The 11,463-nt window shown below is 45.3% G+C and overlaps 1 protein-coding gene across 2 annotated transcripts; it reads left to right on the top strand.

The window, feature by feature from the left end:
* Positions 1 to 613: 613 nt before the first annotated feature.
* Positions 614 to 3,853, top strand: CBR1 (carbonyl reductase 1). 2 transcript variants are annotated; one of them, XM_055279647.2, is made up of 3 exons: positions 614 to 1,117; positions 1,658 to 1,765; positions 3,137 to 3,853. In XM_055279647.2, the coding sequence occupies exons 1-3, from the start codon at positions 829 to 831 to the stop codon at positions 3,571 to 3,573; spliced, it is 834 nt and encodes a 277-aa protein (XP_055135622.1). In that variant the 5' UTR covers positions 614 to 828; the 3' UTR covers positions 3,574 to 3,853. The 2 variants fall into 2 exon arrangements, with proteins under 2 accessions (XP_055135622.1, XP_055135623.1); XM_055279648.2 differs by having other exon boundaries at positions 647 to 1,117; positions 2,517 to 3,853.
* Positions 3,854 to 11,463: the final 7,610 nt, after the last annotated feature.

Below are 11,463 nucleotides of genomic sequence, written 5' to 3'. Positions count from 1 at the left end.
TGAACTAAGTTATAAACTCTGAGGACAGATCCCTGTTTCTTCATTTTAAGATGGGGATTAAAAGGTCCATCCTGGAGTGTTATTGTAAGTGTAAAATAGGGCTGTGAAACCTCCTACACCTACGCACAGGTAAACTGATGGCCCTGCAAGTGCCCAGAGAAGTAACCTTGTAAAGATTTAGTGACTGTTTCCCACCATTATTGGAAAATCTGGCTAAGTCAGTAGCTTTGTTTTCATATACTTAGGGGGGAAATCAACAAAAACTTGATGCCCTGTCATTTCCTTCCAGTTTCTTCTGCAACTCTAGCTCCAAAGACTGCAGTTCCTGCAGTATTTTTTTTTTTTGGAACACCAGGAAAAAAAGAGAAAAAAACCATGCAAATGTACTATTTCTTCAAACACAACTAGGAATGATTGAACAGCTAGGAGAATAGAAAGAAAACCCCTCAGAGAACCAAGTACAAGCAGTGAGTTCAGATCTAGGCACATGGCCACTACGAATGGTTCTTCACTGCCACGTGGGCAGCCAGCAGCTAGTAGCTAGAGACCAGCCTCGGTCTTAGGCCAGCGGGTTCTGCAAAGTCAGGCTAGCTGGCTCTCCGCCTGCTCCGCACCCCGGCGAAGTTCCGCCGGGGAGGGGTAGGGGTGGTTCGGCCCCGCCCTGCTAGGGGCGGAGCCTGCGCCTGCGCGTTCAGCGACCTGGCGTGTAACCTACAGGTGCGCGCCCACGCCCGCCAGACTCTAGCAATCTCTGGAACACGCCGCACGGCTCCGGGGCTTGAGCCAGGTGTGTTCTCCACGCAGGTGTCCCGCGCGCCCCGTTCAGCCATGTCGTCCGGCGTCCGTGTAGCGCTGGTGACTGGAGGCAACAAGGGCATCGGCTTGGCCATCGTGCGCGACCTGTGCCGGCTGTTCTCGGGGGACGTGGTGCTCACGGCGCGGGACGTGGCGCGGGGCCAGGCAGCCGTACAGCAGCTGCAGGCGGAGGGCCTGAGCCCGCGCTTCCACCAGCTGGATATCGACGATCTGCAGAGCATCCGCGCCCTGCGCGACTTCCTGCTCAAGGAGTACGGGGGCCTGGACGTGCTGGTCAACAACGCGGGCATCGCCTTCAAGGGTATGGGGAGGGGACGTGGACTCCCCGAAGAAGAAGCGCAGCACTGGGGCTCCTGGCGTCTGCGGGGTCCATAACGGCTCCCTAGGGAGGAGAGGGAGGAGCTGGGAGATGCAGGGAGTGCAGAAACCTTGGAGAAAGTGAGAGTTTTCCAGCCAAAGGGAACTTTGTGTTTCCCTGGCTGGGACTCTTGGGGATCTTTTTCGGGTTTTCTGCAGTTTTTCTGAATTGAGCTTTAAGGCAATTGGATGAATTTTGAACTGATTTTAAAATAAACGACAAATTGCAAAAAAGAAAAAATGGTTATGCCAAGATCCAGTGTGCGCCCTTCATCCTTCTTCCCCCAGTGGTACCATCTTACAAAAATACTAGAACGTGATCAAACCAGGAGATTGACATTGGCACAATACTGTAACCAGACACAGACTTTAGGCAGAAGGCACTACGTTTTTTTTTGTTTTTGTTTTTTTTTTTAGTATCATTCTATAGAATTTTACCCCATGGGTACAATGTATTAACTATGTTCTCTTTCTCTCCTAAAAGTTGCTGATCCCACACCCTTTCATATTCAAGCTGAAGTGACGATGAAAACAAACTTCTTTGGTACCCGAGATGTGTGCACAGAATTACTCCCTCTAATAAAACCCCAAGGTGAGTCTGATGGGAAACAGCACACCTTCTCTTTGGGGCTTGATCTGGCCCCTGCTTGCCTGGGATCTCTCCTGCAGGCTCCTGCTTCCTCTCCATGCTGCACGTGCACTGACCTCTGTGCTTTGTCTCCTGCCAGTTGATATGTGCCATTTTGCCTCAGGACTTTGTCCTCACTTCTCCCACTCCCACGGCCATTCGTCCTCCCTGTCCCACTGGTCTTTGCACACCCGGCTGACTCCCTCATCCTTCAGGTCTTAGCTCAAACGTCTCCTGAGAGATGCCCTTTATTTGCTCCGTGCCCCTCCACATGGGAGTCCATCCTGTACCCTTTCTCTGCTCTTTCAGAGAGATCTTATTCAGGCTGGTGGAGCCTTTACTACCACCAGTTCATTAGGTCCTTCTAATGCCTGTCATCTGTCTGGAACACTCCTTAAGCTCCCAACCACATAGTTGTCTTGCCGCCTTTCCATCTCTTCCTGATGCCTTTCCCCACAATCTAAAATATTTCCAGAGGATCCCTATCCTTTTCCCTAAGTCGTCTGGGACACAGACCCCACCACCCACCCACCAGGATCCTGCAGGTCACCATGCCCCACCCCTCATAATCACTTACTAGGTCCTAGGAGTTGTGCCCACTGAGTTCCTCCTGAATCCGTCTCATCCCGGCTCTACAGCAGGCCCTCACCTGTCCCTCTGGACAATTGCAAACCCTCACAAGGCACCTCTGGTCTTGAGTCTTTTCCTTTCCCAGCATCCTGCATACTGTCTGCATGGTCATGCCTCTCCCAAAATCCCTGGGAAAGTCCAAGCCCTTAGCATGGTTCACAGAGATGTCCATAATCTGCCGCTGCTTAACTCTGGGCCCATTTTAACTCCCTTTCAACGTGCTGAAGGTGCTGGACATGACTATCACATTTCTTTGGTTGTAAACTGCTGTGATGGTTACCCTAAGTAATGGGACAGGAGATGAACCCACCCATTAAATAACACAGCAATCAAGCAGCCACTTTTAGAAAAATTTAAATGTGTGGCTTCGAGTTGGGTACTTGCATGTACAGCTTACTCTCAGCTTTTATCCTGTTTCCCTGTCCTGTCGTCCTGTTAAGTTGTGCTACTTCTAAGGCTCTGGTTCACCAGGACCTCAAAGGGCAGCTCTTCCAAATCTCACCTGACTCTACTCAGCCAAAATTTGAAGGCAGGAATGAAGTTCTTTATGCAACTACCACCACACTTTCTATGCGTATTCCTCTTAGAACTCATACCAGTAACTGTCTCTCATATGAAAATTTTCTGCTCCAAAATCTCTGCAAATCTGGCTTTCTGCGGGATTGTTGCACACCTTTCTACATAATGCTTTGTGGTGTATCTTAGGGAGAGTGGTGAACGTATCTAGCAGCATGAGTGTCAGAGCGCTTAAAGGCTGCAGCCCAGAGCTGCAGCAGAAGTTCCGCAGTGAGACCCTCACTGAGGAGGCGCTGGTGGGGCTCATGAACAAGTTTGTGGAGGATACAAAGAAGGGAGTGCACCAGAAGGAGGGCTGGCCCAGCAGCGCATACGGGGTGACGAAGATTGGCGTCACCGTTCTGTCCAGGATCCACGCCAGGAAACTGAGTGAGCAGAGGAAAGGGGACAAGATCCTCCTGAATGCCTGCTGCCCAGGGTGGGTGAGAACTGACATGGCGGGCCCCAAGGCCACCAAGAGCCCAGAAGAAGGAGCAGAGACCCCTGTGTACTTGGCCCTTTTGCCCCCAGATGCTGAGGGTCCCCATGGGCAATTTGTTTCGGAGAAGAGAGTTGAACAGTGGTGAGCTGGGCTCACAGCTCCATCCATGGGCCCCAATTTGTACCCTGTCCTGAGTTGGTCCAAAGGGCATTTACAATGTCATAAATATCCTTATATAAGAAAAAAAATGATCTCTTATCAATTAGCACTCACTAATGTACTACTAATTGAGCAGCCTACGCACTCAGTTGACTACCTAAATCTGTCAGGTCTTTTGTGATTTCCTCTGATGCAGGAGAGGAAAAATTGTAATTGATGAAAATAATGAATGAAAACAGATGAATAAATGGTTCCTTATAAGTGTCCATTTGTACAGATTGTTTAGATGCTAAATAAGCTTTGTCTCAAGTACAATCAACCTAAAAGGTCAAGGGAAGGGACAGTACAACTTGGGGGTGAACAAACCCAGAAAGTAAAGAAAGAGCCAGTTAGTCAATATTTTCAATGTTGTAGGTCAAACAATGCATTGGAACTCCCCAAATCCACATTATGTAACAAAAGCTGGCAGCATGTAAGCCTGTGAGCATAGCTGGCTCCGGCCCTTCCCAGCCTCTAGGAAAACATGGACAGTACCACAAAGGCAAAGGCAGCTGACCTGGTCTCTTTAAAAAGCCAAAGTCATTGGGGAAAAACAACCAGTTGCTATGTGTGAAACGTGAGTGTGCACTTGGGTGAAACACTGAGCTGATGAGGGACCTATCAGATCTCCATAGGAATGTGTTAGTTATGTAGGGATGAAGTGTCATGAGGTGTACAACGTATGCCCCAGGTGTACAACGTGTTTCAGCAAAGTATACACAGACTGATGAACAGGTAAGGCAAAAACAAACTTTTCTGTTTGTTGAAAGCTTTCAAAACCTGGGGGTTGGGAGGGGAAACTCCTAGCTCTGCCTGCTGAGTTCCTGACCTCAGGCAGAATACCGTATCTGGCTTTATCTCTGTTTCCTCAACTGTCAAATTGGGATGACAGTCATAGGATTATATGTATTGAGATAAAGTGTTGAGAACAAGTTAGACGGGTGTGATGGTGGGCGCCTGTAATCCCAGCTATTCAGGAGGCTGAGGCAGGAGAATCGCTTGAACCCAGGGGGTGGAGGTTGCAGTGAGCCGAGATTGCACCACTGCACTCCAGCCTGGGTGACAGAGCGAGACTTCATCTCAAAAAAAAAAAAAATAGTGTTGAGAACAGCCCCTGCTGTCATTAGTTCCTGTAAATGGGCCTGACGCTGTCCCTGTTGGTAATGAGAAGTGTGTGTTTACTGTCTAACACCCAGTAAATATCCACGCCATTCTCTTTCTTCCACAGAATCACAGTGTTGTGATCTCTCACACTTCACCAGTGAGAATTAAGGTTTACAGAAACAAAAAGCGATCACCCGTGAAAAGGAGGCCCCTTATTTTATTTTTATTTATTTTTTAATTCTCCAAACTGCTTCAGAAGAGTCCCTTATTTTATTTATTTGTTTGTTTGTTTATTTATTGAGACAGAGTCTCAATCTCAGCTCAGTGCAACCTCTGCCTCCTGGGTTCAAGTGATTCTTCTGCCTCAGCCTCCTGAGTAGCTGGGATTACAGGCGCCCGCCACCACGCCTGGCTAACTTTTGTATTTTTAGTAGAGACAGGGTTTCGTCATGTTGGCCAAGCTGATCTCGAACTTCTGGCCTCAAGTGATCCACCCGCCTCGGCCTCCCAAAGTACTGGGATTACAGACGTGAGGCATCACGCCCAGCCTAGTCCCTTAGGTTAAAAGTGAGGTTTACTTTAACAAGTTTCACCTTTCAGTAGGGCTGTTCATTTCTTCCTAGTTTTTGTAAACAGACACCAGAAAACAACCATGTCTGCAGCAAGACTGGTATTCTCAAGTGCTGGTTGAGAAATTTATACCTGTATTGCAAAGATATTTTTCCCTTAATACCTTAAAAATAACACCTAGCTTCTTTAAGCGATTTAGAGAAAGCATTGTTCCAAATTCAAGTACCTGCTTACCTCTGGGGGTGAGGGGAGGAAGACACACGTGGTTCTGTCTTTATTGCTAAAGATTTCTTTATTATACCACGTGATAGGTACATGGTGCTAAAATAAAGTTTTCAGAAAAAGGTAAAATCATGACCGTCATACAGATGTAAAAATAATATTCAAAAAAATGTATTTTACTCATAAGGGAACCAGGGAAATGTTATAACTGGTTCAAAGGAAAAGTTAAAAGGGCACAGATTATATGGAATCAACAAATGTTGAGCTGAATTGCAAATGACGACAAAACTGGTGTTTTCACAGGGAGGAGGAGGTCAATTCCATCACCACTAGACAGGACAGACAGCACTTGCACCTCTGTTACCTACAATTTAGAAAGAGATGCAAAATATCTCAAAGAATGAACAGGGCCATAGTTCGATGCTACGAGTCTTGCCTTGCAAACACCCTTCACTCTGTTGTGTGAGTCTGGCAAACACCCATCCCCATGCTTAATAACCAGCCTGCTCTAGCAGCTCTTAACAGATGATGATGCTGGGCAGAAAGGAAACAAGAGGCTGACTGTGCTCTTTTATGTTCCCACCCCAATCCCAAACAGACAAGCAATTCTCCTAGCCAATGCTGTCTTTTCCCCTAGGAAATTCACTCTCCTCCTCTGGAAGATGATTATTCTTTCCGCATATCTCCCAGACTGATTGTGCTAGAAGATGTCCTCAAATCTGTTCCCTAGAAAAGAAATAGATGCCCCTGAGGAGAGTCGTTCAACGTACCTGCAACCAGACAGCACACCCTGCCCCCCTTTCCGTTACAAGAAGTGGCACACTGCTTCCCAGGCAGCACCCCCACCGGAGTCCTGGTTCGTCCATTTATCACCCTCCCAAACATTTTGTTCTTGTAATTATTCCCTTTCTTCCCTTCACCAAATTCACCTCTCTGAGATTACCACTGCATAAAAATATGCTTTAATATCTCTCCCAGCTCTTAAAACTAGAGTTGAGTCACACAATGTTCTCTGACCACACTGGAATTAAGTTAGAAATCAATAGCAAGATGGCTAGAAAATCCCCAAATAGTTGGAAACCAACAAAATACACTTTCAAACACCCTTAGTCAAAAAGATATCAAAAGTTAAGAAAAAAAAGCAAAAAATAAAATTTTTTTAAAAGATATTGAAAGTTAAATTCAAAAGTATTTTGAACTAAATGAAACTGAAAACACAACATATCAATGTTCGTGGGATGGCACTAAAGTGGTACTTAGAGGGAAGTTTATACTACATAATGCCTACACTAGAAAAGAACTGTCTCAAACAATGACCTCAGCTTCCATGGTAAGAAACTAGAATAAGAGCAAATGAAACCCCAAATAAGCAGATGAAAGGAAATAAAGATCAGAACAAAAATCAATATAATCAGAAGAAAGCAATAAAGGTAAAAAAAAAAAAAAAAAATCAATGAAGCCAAAAGCCCGTTCCCAGAGGGAAAAAAAAAAAAAAAAAAAAAAAGCTAAACCTCTAGCCAGACAGATCAGAAAAAGAAAAAAAATGAAAGACAGATTACCAATGTCAGGAATGAGAAGCAGCATCATGATGATCAATAAGAAGATAATAAGGGGTTGGGCACAGTGGCTCACACCTAAAATCCCAGCTCTTTGGGAAGCCGAGGCGGGTGGATCACCTGAGGTCAGGAGTTCAAGCTCAGCTGGCCAACAGGGTGAAACCCCATCTCTACTAGAAATACAAAAACTAGCCAGACATGGTGGCAGACACCTGTAATCCCAGCTACTCTGGAGGCTGAGGCAGGAGAATCACTTGAACCCGGGAGGTGGAGATTGCAGTGAACCGAGATCATGCCACTGCACTCCAGCCTGGGCAACAGAGTAAGACTCTGTCTAAAAAAAAAAAGAGCATTTTACTAACAACCTCATATCATTGGAATTAACAACTTACATAAAATGTACACATTTATTAATATTTAGAAAAACACTAAGCTCACTGAAGAAGAAGTGGAAAACCTGAATAGCTCTATGTCTGTAAAGTGAAGTTTCAAATACTCTTTGGAAAGAAAGAAATATTGGTTGGGGCATAAAGGGAACCACACCCAGCAGGTGCCCAGCTATTAACTTGACTTTGATAGAGAAAGTGGAGTCAGGGTGGCAGAGCACAGGCAATTCAGCCAGATCTGCCTGAGTAAAGCAGAGTCATGATGAGATGGTAGCTCTCTGCTAATCTCAGAGTCACTAATCAAACACACTCAGATCAAACACGTGGGTTACAGTGAAGATGAATGGAGTCCAATTGCCCGTCCATACCTTGACACACCTTTGATAATTCCTTTGTTTCATGGGTACACATTTCATGGGGAGATGCCATATATTTTACATATTAACTGTGACTTTGGATAAAACAAAAATGCAGACACTTTTAGCAAACGGGTTATGTAACAATTAGATAAAACATTCTAATAAATGGCTTACAGCATAGTAGGAGCTTCATAAACATTCTCTCTCATTTGAGGGCATACTAGGAACCACACAGAGATTGCCTGCCCATGCCTGGAAGTCTAATTACAGGACATCTTTTTTCTCTAATTCTTAAGTTTCAGTTTCTCTTAAGCAAGAAAGGGGATCTATGTCCTGAGAAGCAGTTAGTGTGTGAATAATTTCATTGCATCTTAAGATAAAGCAAACGTCTGCATTTTGCAGTGGGTGATGGGTGCACAACCAAGAAAATTACTTGGCACGTGTTTTCCTCCCTTTGGGATTCTCCCAAAATACTTTTAATTCAACTGTCACCTGTCTCAGGCCCCCTACTGACCCATCACCATCCAGTTTTGCTTTCAGGGAGCCCGACCTCTTAGCCCTGCAAACTATTGCTTGGCTCAGTTAGGATCAAAAGAGGGATGTGTCTTGGCATGACCCAATACACAGCTCATGGAGAGGGTAGACCCAGGAGTGGGGGCATTAGAAAACTTTCTGGAACATTCAGCCCCTCTGGAGTTGCAGCACTGGAACACAGAACTTAGTTCTGCTGTACAGCCCCAACCCAGCCATGCTGGCCTGCAGCCATGAGGCACCTTCAGGCTGGAACAATTCAGAGAATTGACATCTGTGTACACACATGTCTCAGTACCACTTCTAATGTGTATGAGGTGTTAGTCTCAGATAAACAGGACTGGGCATGTTGGCCGCAAACAAAGTAGCATCTGGTGGGGCACAAGGAGGTACAAGGGAAAGAGGAGTTGTTCATGACACGGGGTCAGAATCCATGCCTTCCATTAGCTGGGCTACTCGATCTCCATAATCCCAATATAGGTGAGAAGGTGTCTATACCCTGTGAAGTATAATTTTGGCAGAACAAAGTACATTTCTTAGGATATGGACTATCCCAGGAAGTCTATTCCTCACAAGGATTTGCCATTCAGAACTGCCCAGTCCTGACACTAAAAGACAACAAAGCAGATTTAGGGTCACACTAGCTATTGCAGAAAGTCAGCCCCTAACTTTTCTGTAATCGCCACAATTCTATAACTTTAAGTCATCTATGCCAGAATTCCCATTTTTGGGAACAGTAATAGATTGAAGGCTGGCTGCCAAGAAGATATGTCCATGTGTCAGAATCTATGAATATTTTCTTTGAAAGAAAGATTTTTGCAAATGTAATTAAGGATTTCAAGCTGAGCTCATCCTGGATTATCTGGGTGGGCCCTAAGTCAATGACAAGTGTCTTTTTACAAAACAGAGAGAGACAAGGCAGGCATATGAAGACAGGCTGATTAGAGGGATGTGGCCGTAGCCTCAAGACAAGGAAAGCCTGCAGCCCACAAAAGCTGGAAGAGTCAAGGAAAGATTTCTCTCTAGAGACTTTGGAAGGAATGCAGCTACTGACAGCTTGATTTCAGACTTCTGGCCTCCAGAACTATGAGAGTAAATCTCTGTTGTAAGTCACCAAGGTTGGGGTTATCTGTTTTGTTTTGTTTTGTTTTGTTTTTTGAGACAAAGTCTCGCTCTGTTGCCCGGGCTGGAGTGCAGTGATGCGATCTCGGCTCACTGAAACCTCTGCATCCCGGGTTCAAGCTCAGGAGTAGCTGGGATTACGGGTACACACCACCACGCCTGTCTAATTTTTGTATTTTTGTAGAGATGGGGTTTCATCATGTTGGCCAGGCTGGTCTCAAACTCCTGACCTCAAGTGATCCACCTGCCTTGACCTCTCAGACTGCTGGGACTACAGGCATGAGCCACCACGCCCTCCCGGATCATGTGTTATGGTGGCCCTAGGAAAGTGAAACAGAAACCAGAACATAAGCAGATATCCTGTGACTGAAATTAACCCTCCAACAACTTCCCACTCTGGCCTTACCTAACTATGAACCCCTCTGCTCAGTCATACAGAAAGGCTTCCAACTTTTACCCAGTTCTCTGGAGCCTAGAAGCAAAAAGCTATGACAACCTTTTTCTTGATCCGGCAGCAAAGACCCATCCATCTCGTCTCAGAGCAGCAGTAGCAGCAGCAGCCGTGTACCTGAAGCCCTCTGTGGCCTTACCCCTGGAGCCTCCTTTAACACAGGGCCCTCCAGCTGCACAATTTTTGCTGCTCACTGAAAATAGTCAACATTTCTGAGAAAACTGATTCACCTCCTGAGACATTAGATCGAGATCTCGAATGCCTAGAACAACTGACTGCTGTACGTGTCTTCACATTTTTGTTTCTTACATACCTTTGTTTTTAGTTACTTTTGTTCCTTATTTACCTTTGTTTTTTTTGTCCCTTTCTCTGCTGGTTTAAGGTTCTGGATTGCAAATAGCTACTTGTTATCTCCTAACTATGTCACCCATGTGGGCCCCTGTTCCTAATACTGCCTTTGTACCCCTCGTGACTCCATGGCTTAAACATAATTTAACCACTGGAATTATGTCCATATTTGATATGTTTTGGATCTATGTCCCCACCCAAATCTCATGTCAATAATCCTCCCAGTGCTGAAGGTGGGTCTCGTGGGAGTGACTGGATCATGGGGACGGGTTCTCATGAATGGGTTAGCACCATTCCCCCAGTGTTGTCTTGTGATAGAGTTCTCATGAGATCTAGCTGTTTAAAAGTGTGCGGCCCCTCTTCCCTTTCTTTCTGCCTTCTACTCTAGCCATGTAAGTTGTACCTGCTTCCCGCCACGACTGTAAATTTCCTGAGGCCTCCCCAGCCATGCTTCCTGTACAGCTTGTGGAACTGTGAGCCAATTAAACCTCTTTTATTTGTAAGTTACCCAGTCTCAGAAATTGTTTTATAGCAGGGAGAGAATGGACTGATACAACATCCCTTTGAGCATTTCCCAGTTTCCATTAGTACTGATCCCTTGTAGTGAATCAGTTGGTTGTATAAACGGCAAATACTATAACAAGCTAGATGACCAAAAACCGAGTACTCTTTATAATGTCATGCAAAAAAATGGGAATTTTCTGTCTCTGTTAAAATGAAACTTGGGTATCCTTTCATAGAAATTAGCACTTCAACCAAACTTACTAATAGAGCTTAGTAAGTAACCAGCTGATGTGGGACTAACTGTACAAGTGGAAGATTCTTCTTTTACACAGATGCTTTAAGGAAGGTTTCTACTTACGCTTAGTCTCCTTGACTATGGAACTATGTGCTGATGTCTGCATCTCACTGTCTGGTGCTGGAATCGACTTGTGTTGACTTGTGTCAAAGCTGTAGGATAATTACACAATATCAAGGGGTATTTTGGCCAACAATGGAACGTTGGGTGGCCTCCAGTGACTGATAGTGGATTTATGCTACAAAAGCTTATCGGCTACTGCCCACAAATCTGACAGAGACATGCCAACCCAATAAGCTGATGCCAACTATCAGGAAAGTTCCTGATATTTCTCTGGGTCCCTTTGGCCCATTGATTTCCCCTCATTTTTTAAAAAAAAAAGTCTTCGA

Source organism: Symphalangus syndactylus, chromosome 5, assembly GCF_028878055.3.
Source record: "Symphalangus syndactylus isolate Jambi chromosome 5, NHGRI_mSymSyn1-v2.1_pri, whole genome shotgun sequence".
Classification (NCBI taxonomy): domain Eukaryota; kingdom Metazoa; phylum Chordata; class Mammalia; order Primates; family Hylobatidae; genus Symphalangus; species Symphalangus syndactylus.
This window is presented reverse-complemented; position numbering and strand designations above follow the sequence as displayed.